At 32.0% G+C, this 13,255-nt stretch overlaps 1 protein-coding gene across 1 annotated transcript in view; it reads left to right on the plus strand.

Annotated features, from left to right (window-relative positions):
- GRID2 (glutamate ionotropic receptor delta type subunit 2) overlaps positions 1–13,255 on the plus strand; it is a 1,473,259-nt gene that overhangs the window by 906,587 nt on the left and 553,417 nt on the right. Inside the window, exons 5-6 of the mRNA XM_007999282.3 lie at positions 1,975–2,028; positions 11,321–11,494. Of these exons, the coding sequence (XP_007997473.3) occupies positions 1,975–2,028; positions 11,321–11,494 (228 nt within the window). The remainder of the gene's footprint in view (positions 1–1,974; positions 2,029–11,320; positions 11,495–13,255) is intronic.

A 13,255-nucleotide genomic window follows, 5' to 3' on the forward strand; every position in this document is an offset into this window, starting at 1 on the left:
CAAGATTTGTGCCTCAATATTATTTCATGCTTTTGCCTAAAATACTTTAAGATGAAGAGCCATGGGTAAATTTTATAGTCTAGATAGTTACTGATAAGTTATTATCATAACTCTTACCTTCTACTTAGTCCATAAATGCTGTTGCACAAAACAACTTCTCATTTAGTGATTTCTACAGGTAATGCAGAGTGCTCATAGTTTAAATTTTGCTTTATCTGATTACATAGTGAAGGTTATTATTTAGCTTAAAATGAGGATAACTTAAGCTAAATAGAATCACTCTACTACTGTTACTTCAGAATTATTTTAAATCTATACTGCCTATCTGTTGGTATTCACTTCTTTTTCTCTGAGTTCTATTTACATATTTTAGTAGTGATTTACCCCCTTCTACAATGTATTTCTCTTTATTTTACCCAGAAACCCACTTTTCTTATATCTTAGTTTCTAGTTTGAAGTCTTTTAAATCTAATGGAGCCCCACATATTTTCTATTACTTTTTATTGCTAATAAATTATTCATTATTTGTCTCTAAGATGATTAAAGTAAAACAATCAGAAAATTTGAAATAAGGATTACCATTACTAGTATAAAGTGTTTTTTTAGCGAAAACTGAAAACTGCCGTAAGTTATATTTTAAATATTAAGTTTCACCTATAAGTGAAATACATATATTTCAAAAATGATAATAATAAAGCTTAAAAGTAGATAACATATCCTCAATTCTCTGATCATGTACTATCTATATACCTCAATAAAGTCACAGGGAACAACATGATGTATAATGGAATAGTATGAAACTTGTACCAAATGTTTAAAAAGCAAGATTCTACAACTAATTATGTACTTTGAAAAAACATTGAGTCACATACCAAATATATTTCCAATTTTATTTTTTGTGATGCAATGCAACTCTTAGCAGGTATTTCTCAGTAGGACAAAGAATAGCTACCAAAATGCAATTCACATTTTATAACAACTCCTTGATAGCTATTTGAAGGCATCTTCATTTGAAACCCTATCGTTGAGTGTTGTTGCTAAAAATAACAGAATTATCTCCTGCAAAATAATCTCACTTATTATATGCCCATGCTATGCGTAAATCAGAAGAACACATCTTAGAATATGTATGATAAGATTTAGCAGAGTGGAAACTTTGATATAGAAACTGCCCCTACTACACACACACACACACACACACACACACACACACCCACCCCTGAGGCTTAACTTTTTTGGCCTAAGCCAAGAATCATTTAGAATAAATGTATCTGAAGTTGGTCAAACAAGAGTGCTACCCATATATTTTTGTTCTTTCTGTTAAATATATTTTATTTATTTTCATTTTATTAGCAATCTAAAAGCTACTAAAATTTCCTACCCATGCTTTAATGCTAATATGTTGTCTATCACTTTTGGTATTTAACTTTGAGATAATTTAAGAATTAGATCACCTTAGAATACACATGACAAAAATTTGCAGGAAAATATAGAGCAGTTTACTTAGTCAAAACAGTAGAAAGCATATACACAGAGAAGTAGCAGAAGATAAGAATATTAAATTAGAGCCAGATTGTAGAAGCTATGTACTTTGATATTTATTAGGTAGATGATAAAAAGCCATCAAAGTTTATTTTGAGTAACGAATGTGATTTGAAATTTTATCTCCACTCTCAGTTAAATCACAAAGCAGTACATTTTATTTATGTATTTTTTTTCTGTTTGAAACCCATGGTTTTCTAGGTTTTGATGAATTATATTTTCAAATTTAATTAGCAAGTATACAGTGCATCTATGTTTCAAACACAAATGCTTCTATAGTGTTTTGCTAATGATTTTTCCATCTTCAATTAAGTAACAAAGACCTTTCTAACATACGATTCATTTTTTTTGTCATTTGCAAAGTATATTCATTAGTTTGGTTTGTTTTGCATGATTAATTTTGACTGATAGCTGATTTGTTTTCTATTCTAGGTTGTGGAGACTAATTTGGTTGCTTTTGACTGTCACTGGATCATTATAAATGAGGTAAAGCTAACTAAACCTTATTGTTAACTCTGTGTCCTTTTTTCACATATATAATTGTAGCATTTCCAATCCTTGAATTGGCCTTGAATTTTTAAGAGGAAACAACACATGAAGTAAACATTCAACTTACTGAGTGAATGCTGTTTAACAAAAATAGAATGACGTTTTTAAAAATGATAAGGGGCTTTATATTAATAAAATAAATGGAGAAAGTATTTCTCACTGAGTATCTTTTCCTCTTTCTGTTGGCTCATACTGCCTGCTCAAGGAGATCATCTTTATAAAAAGTACAGTTCCATTTTGTAAGCAAAGTAAACTCCTCCCAGGGGAGTGCTTGTGTTCCGTTTATATTTTAATGTTGTTTCTAGAACTGTTAAGTCCACCCTCTTTACATGAGTATTAAAAAGTTCAGCATATGAATATGAATAAACAGAGAACAGATTTTTCCCTTTTCATAAGGAAGTACAACTGTTTTCAAATCTTTAGACTTGTCAAATTCTTGTGAAAGTCTTTTGAATTTTGCAAAGATAATACATAAGATTAAAAATATATTACAACGTAAAAGCCCTGTGAAATAAGTTGTTCCATTAGCACCTGCCAGTCAGAAATAGAAGGAACATTGAGCAGATCAGTCATGGACAAGTAATGTGATCACATGGATTTTTCCTCAACAAGATGTAGTACTTGGTCGTACCTATTACTTATGAATAAAAATAATGTATTATTTGTTCATTATACTAAATACACAATTCTAGACTAATAAGATTTGTTTTATGGACAAAATAGTATTTTTGGATAAGAATCCTGGTTTTCTAGTCAACAAGACAGGTTTGATCCTGGCTATGAAACTCGGTAGCTGTCTTAACATGGATATCAGCTTCTTGTGCCTCAGTTTATTCATTTGGACAAGTATAGTAACAATTACCTTGCAAGTTCATAATAAAAGTTAAATGAGGTATTATCAGGTGCTCTTAACATAGTGCTTGACAAATGATACTTAAGAATGGTACTGCAATAATGATCATATCACATTAAAATTCAGAGATCATTCTCTTATGTATTATTTTGTGGAATACTAAACCATATTCTCTGAAGTACTGAAGGAATGAAGTCTATAGAGAATAAATTATTTTTCTCTTTTTACACAGAAAAGTGAAAATAATTCCCAGTTTCAAGTTGTTTCTCTGACACTACACTTCATTGATTGAATGATCATTTTTTTTTTTTTTTTTTTTTCCAGAGTAAAGACACCGAAACTACTTTACAAGTCTGATTTTGGTCTGCCAAACTTTAGGTTTCTATGAATTTTAGCTGTATTTCTTATGCCAAAATAAGATAGGGTTTTCTGAGATTTCCTCAGGCAATACGTATATGGAGATCTGCTTTTCAATAAAGTTCTGATACCTTCTAAATTTCTAGTATGTCTTAATTTTCATGTGGAATAACTAAATATTGCGATAGAGGAAAGACAAAGCAAAAGGAATTTAACAAACCTTCATAACTTTTCAAATTAAGTATTTTCATTTCAGTTTTTCTCCAAGGAAACTAAGTTTCAAAGAAATTAAACAATTCAGTAAATATTACACAACTATTAGTGATGATAATGGGATTTAAATCTTAATCTTTTTCAGTGTAAAGCTTTGGTTGATTTTGTTTTGTTTGTTTTGTTTATAGCTTTTAAGTTCAGGGGTACATGAGCAAGTTTGTATGTAGGTAAACTCGTGTCGTGGGGATTTATTGTACAGATTATTTTGTCACCCAGGCATTAAGCCTAGTGGTCATTAGTTATTTTTCCTGATCCTTTTCTTCTTCCTACTCTCTGCCCTTCAGTAGACCCCCAGATGTGTTGTTACCCTCCTTGTGTCCATGTGTTTTCATCACTTAGTTCCCACTTATAAGTGAGAACATGAGGTATTTGGTTTTCTGTTTCTGCATTAGTTTGCTGAGGAAAATGGCTTCCAGCTCCATTCATATTTCTGCAAAGGGCCTATCATTCTTTTTTTGTGATTGCACAGTATTCCACAATGTATGTGTTACACATTTTCTTTATCCAGCCTACTATTGATGGGTATTTATGTTGATTCCATGTCTTTACTATTGTGAATAGTGATGTAATGAACATAGGCATGCATGTGTCTTTATGATAGAACAATTTATATTCATTTGGCTATATTTATATTGGGTATATTCACCCAGTAATGGGATTGCTGGGTGAAATGGTAGTTCTGCTTTTAGGTCTCTGAGGAAATCACCAGACTGTTTTCCACGGTGGTTGAACTAATTTACACTCCCACCGCAAACAATGTGTAAACATTCCTTTTTCTTCACAACCATGCCAGCATCTGTTATTTTTTGACTTTTTAGCAATAGCCATTATGATTGGCGTGAGAAAATATCTCATAGTGGTTTTGATTTGGATTTCTCTAATGATCAGTGATGTTGAGCTTTCTTTCATATGATTATTGATCACATGGTGTATTATTTTGAAAAGTGTTGATGTCCTTTTTTCCACTTTTAAGTGGAGTTGTTTGGTTTTGCTTTAAATTTTTTAAGTTCTTATAGAACTTAAGGATAATAGACCTTTGTCAGATGCATACGTTGCAAAATTTTTTTCTCCTTCTGTAGGTTGTTCACTCTCATGATAGTTTCTTTTGCTGCGCATAAGCTTTTTAGTTTAATTTGATTCCGTTTTTCAATTTTTGCCTTTATTGCAATTGGTTTTGTCATCTTTGTCATGAAATCTTTGCCCATTCCTATGTATTGTCTAGATTGTCTTCCGGGGTTTTTATAGTTATGGGTTTTACATTTAATGTTTTAATCCATCTTGTGTTATTTGTTGTATATGGTATAATAAAGTGGTCTAGTTTTTTCTGCATATGGCTTGCCAGTTATCCCAGCACCACTTATTATTAAAGGAAAGCGTCCTTTCCCCATTGCTTATTGTTGTCAGCTTTGTCAAAGATAAGATAGTTGCAGGTATGCAGCCTTATATCTGGGCAATCTGTTCTGCTGCATTCATCTGTGTGTCTGTTTTTGTACCAGTATCATGCTGTTTTGGTTAGTGCAGCACTGTAGTATAGTTTGAAGTCGGGTAGCATGATGTCTCTAGCTTTGTTCTTTTCCCTTAGGATTTTGTTTTTTCATACATGCTTTTTGATACATTTTCACTTAGAATTTTGTTTTTGACTATGAAAACAACATCGTCACCCACTGTTTAAAGCTCAGTTTGTATTTTGGAAGAAATGGTCTCTTCATATGGTATAGGTGTACCCTGAATAGATTAACATGTATTTAATTGGTAATAAATAAATATTTTTGATAATTATCTTGATGGTTTATATTTTTGAAATTCCTCAGTTATAATCTTATGGGAGCTATTTATGTCACTAGCTTTTTTTGGTTTTAATTTTTTTCTAGATTACTTTTTTGAAATAAAGATTCTTCTAATTTTTTGTTTTTATTTCACATCCTACTTTGGACAGGGGATAGACAACACAGATTTCCTGATGCAAAACCAGCTGAAGTCATTTTACCTATTCATGTCAGTCAACCTGATTAGAAAAATAAAGTGACTTCTTACCTCCTTAGAGAAATTGATTAATTTAGATGAATTAATGCTTATAATCAGTAAATTGAAATGGCCATTCTCCTCTGATGGTTGATAAGATTGCAAAAGGAACCCCTTAATTAATTAATTTTTTTTATATGCAATTTAGTTTCTACAAGTATACCTGAACTTAAAAGTATAAACTGAAGTAGAACTTCTGAGAACAACATGGTCATTAACCCACTATTTAAGACTCAATTTGTACTTTGGAAGAAATGGCATCTTCATATTATATAGGTATAGCCTGAATAGACTAGCAAGTATTTCATTGGTAATAAATAGTATGGAAAGAACAATAAAAATTTGTTTTATTGTATTTTTCATAAGTGTTATGATTCATGTTTTTAAACTTATTAAATTTTATTTCATAAAATATTAGAAATGAAATATTGTCATTAAGTAGTTGCTCCATAATTTGGGCCACTATTTTGCAAAATAAAATATCCATATAAATAAAGCAATCTAACTGGTAAATAACTCCATAAATGTTAGAAGTCTAGGAGATGATTAAGGAGACCTCAATTATTTTCTTATCCTTCAAACTTAGGTTTTCTACTGTGAACTGTCTAATAAAACCTCACCATCACAATCACTGAAACCTTTATCTCTTTCTTACACACAGTCCTACTTTCTTGTCCTCCAGCAGAGGTATAATTTCTTTTGGGCAAGTCACACTGCCCAGCCTCTTAAAAATACAATGTCCACAACCCATACGGTTTACATTACACTGGTTAGTACTTTTATCTGAACAAGGTTAAAACTCAGATAATGCGTGAATGTTTTCCGTATTTTAACCCATAAAAAAAATTATTGGCTGGTACATCCAAAATCAACACTCACTTTCAAGTTATTCCATTCACCCACCTTATTGTTCTTATTCATCCACTGTATTCTGAAATATGCCTCAGAAAATGACTTTTACACTTTTCTTGCACACTTTTCATTTACATTCTTCTTTATAGGAATTTATAATGGATGAATTATAATGTTCCCTAGTTTCTATAAATGAAAAAAAAAACCATGGATTTCTCAAAATTGCTAGGAAGCTAATAAACTTTAAATATAATAACAAAAAACCCTCAAAATATGCAAATGCCCATTTTGGCTGAACATGGAGAACATGAATCTGTCTAGTTTTGTTTGTGTAGCTATTATTTTGTTGCTAATTTTAAAATGGGTTGCAGACATTGATTTAATCTTATTACATCAATAGTTTTTAAAAGAGTGAATATAAATCAAAGTTGGCATTGTGCATCATGATAGAAATTGATGTAGAAACTTGAAAACAATATATTTTTTTCATTTGCATTAAGTGTGCTATAATAATGAGAGGCTGTGCTAGCTCATATGGTGTAATCAATCATATGTTAGTGCTTGGTAATAGTATTTATCTTCTTTGCGCAATCAGTGGATCCAGCTCAGAGCAGCCTTTCCATGCAAGTATTGTCATCCCTTCAGGGCCCTAAAGCAGATGGCCTAACACTTTATTTAAGTTTTACAAAAGTTAGAAATTCAGATAGGAAGATGTGCACTCTTCAGACCTGCAAGAAGCACAATGCTTCATGTACCCTTCTATTGCCTGATAATATAGAATATGACCTTTGTTGTCTTGATGTGATTTTACTGGCTTTTTACTTAATTTGAATAGTTTAAGACATTATTCTCTGTTACTCTGAGTACTCCTGAGTACTACATTTAAGGAGAAAGTTGTTGGTTTGGGTTTTTTTGTTTTGTTTTGTTTTTGTTTTTGTTTTTTGACAGAGTTTCACTCTTGTCACCCAGGCTAGAATGCAATGGCATGATCTTGGCTCACTGCCAGCTCTTCCACCCGGGTTCAAGTGATTCTCCTGCCTCAGTCTCCCGAGTAGCTGGGATTACGGGCATGTGCCACCAGGCCCGGCTAATTTTTGCATTTTTAGTAGAAATGCAGTTTCACCATATTGGTCAGGCTGGTCTCGAACTCCTGACCTTGGGTGATCTGCCCGCCTCAGCCTACCAAAGTGTTAGGATTACAGGTGTGAGCCACCATGCCCGGCCGGTTTGGGGGGGTTTTGTTGCTGTTTTGAGATTTTAAAAGCCTATATGTGTAATGGATGTTTTTCATTTTTTCTAGTTTAATGATGAATTGAACTGCTCACTTCTAAGCTTTCAAGTAGAAAGTTGCCATTCTGCTACTCTTCCTGTTGGTACATAGCCTACAGTTGGATTTGTTCCATTTTCTAACATTTGCATAATTGATTCATATTAATGTTAAATTTTACAGAAGCATCAAAGGGTCATCTTTACTAAAATATGAAAAATATAAACAAATAAGAAACAAACACCACATAGTAGAGGGCTTAATCTTAATACTAAAATCTGCTTCATTTAGAATTGTTTAACATTTTAAAGCATTCTGGTGTCTAGAATTAAAATTTCAGGTATCAGTCTTTAGAAGATAATAAAATCTTACCATTCATTCATTCATTAAATTTTGCATTTATCAACATTTATTGATACCTAGTATGAGCCAGAATATTTGTTAGATGCTAAGAGATATAAGAATGGGAAAAAGGAAACTATTCCTCTGAAATAGTTATTTTTAATCTGAATTGGCATCTGATCTAATGGATTCTGAGAGTCTTTTCTTCCCCATAATTTTATTCATTTAAACCTAAAGCTGATCTACTGCAAGGATTCAGGAATGATTCAATTCTCCTAAGAGATTTCTTCTGGGAAATGGCTGTTTCTAGATGGGGTTGTATCCCCAGAAGGTATTTTAGCTTTCCTTTTTTCTTCCTTGGGGCTTTCACACTTCAGGATTCAACCTACATTAAATTATTAAAGCAAAGTGAATAAGAAAATTTTGCCGGACATATTGACTTTGATTCTTAATAATTTTCAAATATCTAGGTAAATTACTTTTGGGAAAAAAGGCTTGCTTAGCCTAAATAAGTAAAATAGAAAAAGCTAAGTCACTAAAAAATATTTAATCATTTTTATTGCAATGTGAATTCTACTTTTATGAATATACTCAATAAAATAAAGAATATAAGAAGGAAACTAATTTTATAATTTGGGTTCTTTAAATTACTTAGAGCTCAGGAATACTCTATATATCTTTTAAAAGATTAAGATTTTTAGTGGTTCTGTGGGCTTGGGAGAGTGAGTACTTTATTGGTAAACTAGTTCTTCACATGATTATTTTAAAAAATCTGACAGTTTAAACATTTTTTAAAAATTCGGAGCATTAGAATAATATAGATCCTAGTAGACTGCATAACATTTTAATATACGAGTTTATTTCTGGAATTTTTTTTCCATTTAAATGGATCTCTTTATAGATTAAATGATCACTTGTCTTTCAGTGTTTATATAACATTGCATCTGCCACTCTTGAAATGCCCCTTTTGAAATGCACAAGTAAAGTTCCGTAAATATAAAATAGCTGCCGAATCAAGTTTTCATATCACTGTTAAACTGTTTTTGAGATCACATGTCAAGACTAAAATTGCAAGTGAATTTTTTGAGACAGATTGTCTGTTAGTTTCATTCAGAATGACAGATTCTTTCTTCCCAGAAAATTACTTTCTCTTCCCTTCCCCATATAATAATAGGCAAAATACATTCAATTCAAATAGACATTTCTTCAGATATATTTTAGTTGTTTAGGTGCCTGAGAACTTCATCTTTGGAAACCTATGAATGTAACCATCCCTTTTCCCTTTTTGTGGGTTTGAAAAATGTCCTCTTAAAGAATTTGGTTCATGATAGATGACTACATCATTCCTTCCAGAATCATCAGGAAATTAAATGCTCAAATAATGTATCTTTATAGTTTTAAATTCTACCATTCATAAATATTAATCTAAATAATTCCTGTAAGGAAATATGGACTTGTATAACTTCTTCAGAGACTGTTTCTTTTGATGACATTGATAAATTCATCCCATAAATAGAATATTATGAATGAAGAGCTTCAAGTCTTCCTGAATCTTTGTTTATAAACTGAGAATAAATAGCATCCGATTGAGAGTATCATCTGTTAGCAGAAAATGGGATAATAAAGTAATTAGTATTTTGCTTAACATATAGTAGATATTTATTAAATGTAAATTTTTATCCAATATGCTGATTTGTCATTCATTGTGGGTGGTGTAGATACAGTATTGTTTGATAAAATGTTGATAAATCTTAGCATTGCTAAAGCAAAAAATACCATATACATAAAACAACTTAATTAATATTATGAGAAAAGTGGTACAATTTTCCACTGCCTTTCAAATGAAAGTTCCTGTCTTTATCATTTGTAATTTTAAAAATTGAAAGACATTGAATAGCAATATTAATATTAATTAACTTTAAAAGATGTCTGGTTAAAATCAGGGCTTCAAATGGAGTTGACAGGATACCATTTAATCCTACTTTGTGAGTAGATTACATAGAATTTAAAAGCAGCCTGCTCCTTGCCAGACAAAGTTTTTGGTGGCCACTGAAATGACACAGACTAAAGGAAAAGGATGGCATTTTAAATTGAGAAAAAACATTTTTACGGAACATTAAGGATTGATTAAATGCCCAGAAATCCAGGATATTGCACTAGATATAGCTGATGGCAGGCATTATTTTATTCTCAGAACAATTTATACTTCATAAAGAGCATATATAAAGGGTGATTTTTGAATCTAACATATGCTACAAGAAAGAACAATATATAATTGATCTGGTAAGGAAATAAAGAAAATTTACACCTATGAATTATCTCTTTTATTTCATTGTTCTGTTATAATTTCTTAGATCAAACCTTGGAAATGCTCACTGCAACCCAAAACTTATTTTGTGTCTAATCTTTTAGTTATGTTGCCATAAGAATTGACTGAAACCAACAGTATGTTAATTACAAAGACTTCATTGGATTAAAAGGTTTCAAATGAACACTATTAAGCACAAACTTCTCTAGTAAAGACTACCTCAAAACGAAAATTTATATTGATCACTTTTATCCTAATTCCATTTAGAATAGATAAAATTTGTTTAGATAAAATTCATTTAGATAAAGAGCACTGGGTTTCTCATCTCATTCTAATTCAGACTGTATTAAGCAACAGAATTTTTCATCTACTCCTTACCAAGAGAAACATACGAGTTAACATCAATAATTCTAATAAATTATTAGAAAAACTCCTTATATATCCTCTTGCTCTACTTGCCTCGGTTAAAAGCCACATTTTTCATTGCTAATTATGTGTGTGTGTGTGTGCATATGTATGTGTGTGTACGTGCGTGTGTATAACTCTTACATGGCAAATACCTTCCTAGATACTCAAAGTAATAAGTAATTGAAATCCATTAATTAATAATAAACTATAATAGCAAGTTACTTTGTGACCTTTTTAAATGTTTCAACCACACCTATATGTTTCTAAAATGTTCAACATTATAAATTATAAACTTATTATTAATAACCATATGTAAGTCAATTGCTTCATTTAGAATTGTTAGGCCCTAATGTATATAATTTAAAGCACAGAAAGCAACTACAAATGAATAGATCATTTTAACAAAAATATGTTGCTTTCTTCGCTAAGCATTAAGCCAATATATTACAGTAACAGAATCCCTAACATTTACAGATAACAACTCAGTAGATTTGTGTTTTGTTACTGTATTAAAGTATCTCTAATTCTTCCACCTCTTATCTTATAGGAAATAAACGATGTGGACGTACAGGAACTTGTAAGAAGGTCAATTGGAAGGTTAACGATTATTCGGCAGACATTTCCAGTTCCCCAGAATATAAGTCAGCGGTGTTTCCGTGGCAACCATCGAATATCTTCAACATTGTGTGATCCAAAGGATCCATTTGCTCAGAATATGGAGGTATATTATAAATGACAGGATATTTCTTCCAGGGTGCTTTGTTGGGCAATTGCAAGGAGAGCTTTATGAGTTGCATTGGATTCAGAATTGTATGTGTTATTTCTGAACAATTCTCCTCCTCCAGCAATTTCATAATTCTGATGGGGAGAAAGTGCTAAGAATTTGCGTCTTTGTTCCTTTTGATCTCACTATAGAAAAATTTCTACTTGTTTAATAAAACATATAATAAGTAAAGGTTATTTTCTTCTAAACAAGTAGGTCCATAATATTTCTCATAGGAGAATTTGTAGTTGGAACTACTGATTCCAAACTCCAACTTATTAAACTAATAAATGTGTTTGACTTTCCTGGCATAAGAAGAACATAGATATTTATTCTTTTTTAAAAAGATTGATCTCCAGTTTGAATAACTCCAACAAAAAAAAATATGAAAAATGTGCTCTAGCATTTTATGATCACATCCAACTCCGAGAGGATATAGCTGAAACCTTCAGCATCCAGAATACAACAAAGAATTTGAAAGGTGTAAATAAAATCACTGAACAGCAAAACAGAGAACACCAAGTCCCTGCAGCTTACTCATAAGAATGCCCTTTAAATACTTACTTGAAGTCTATTTCTTTTTCTTAAGGAAAAGCCTCTCTCATTTGTTTTCACTTTGCACTGGAGATCTCAATATGTCAATCTGGAGGGGTTGTTACACAAAGCAAGCACACAGGACAACAGCACCGAACCTTAAGGAGCCCTCTCAAGGCAAGAGACAGGAGAAAAAATCAATCAGATAAACTAACTCATATATCCTGTCAGCATAGGACTCTTCCTGCAAAAACAAATGTGTGCCGTAAAACAACTCCTAAAAGTATTACTGCAGTATAATGCTAGCATATAAGTTAATATTTAAACAATAACCCTGAGATATCAACAAATATTAAAGGTATCACCAATTTCAGGAGTCAAAAAAACCTAATATATTTTAGAAACCTGTTCTTTAAAATATTTACTATAGGAAACATTTTTATCATCATTATTATTATTATACTTTAAGTTCGAGGGTACACGCGCACAGCGTGCAGGTTTGTTACATATGTATACATGTGCCATGTTGGTGTGCTGCACCCATTAACTCATCATTTACATTAGGTATATCTCCTAATGCTATCCCTCCCCACTACCCCCTCCCCACAATAGGCCCCAGTGTGTGATGTTCCCTTTCCTGTGTTCAAGTGATCTCATTGTTCATTTCCCACCTATGAGTGAGAACATGCAGTGTTTGGTTTTCTGTTCTTGCAATAGTTTGCTGAGAATGATGGTTTCCAGCTGCATCCATGTCCCTACGAAGGACATGAACTCATCCTTTTTTATGGCTGCATAGTATTCCATGGTGTATATGTGCCACATTTTCTTAATCCAGTCTGTCACTGATGGACATTTGGGTTGATTCCAAATCTCTGATATTGTGAGTAGTGCTGCAATAAACATACGTGTGCATGTGTCTTTATAGCAGCATGATTTATAATCCTTTGGGTATATCCCCAGTAATGGGATGGCTGGGTCAAATGGTATTTCTAGTTCTAGATCCTTGAGGAATTGCCACAGTGACTTCCACAATGGTTCAACTAGTTTACAATCCCACCAAAGTGTCAAAGTGTTCCTATTTCTCCACATCTTCTCCTGCACCTGTTGTTTCCTGACTTTTTAATGATTGCCATTCTAACTGGTGTGAGATGGTATCTCACTGTGGTTTTGATTTGCATTTCTTTG

The sequence above is a fragment of the Chlorocebus sabaeus genome, chromosome 7 (genome assembly GCF_047675955.1).
Source record: "Chlorocebus sabaeus isolate Y175 chromosome 7, mChlSab1.0.hap1, whole genome shotgun sequence".
Lineage (NCBI taxonomy): Eukaryota > Metazoa > Chordata > Mammalia > Primates > Cercopithecidae > Chlorocebus > Chlorocebus sabaeus.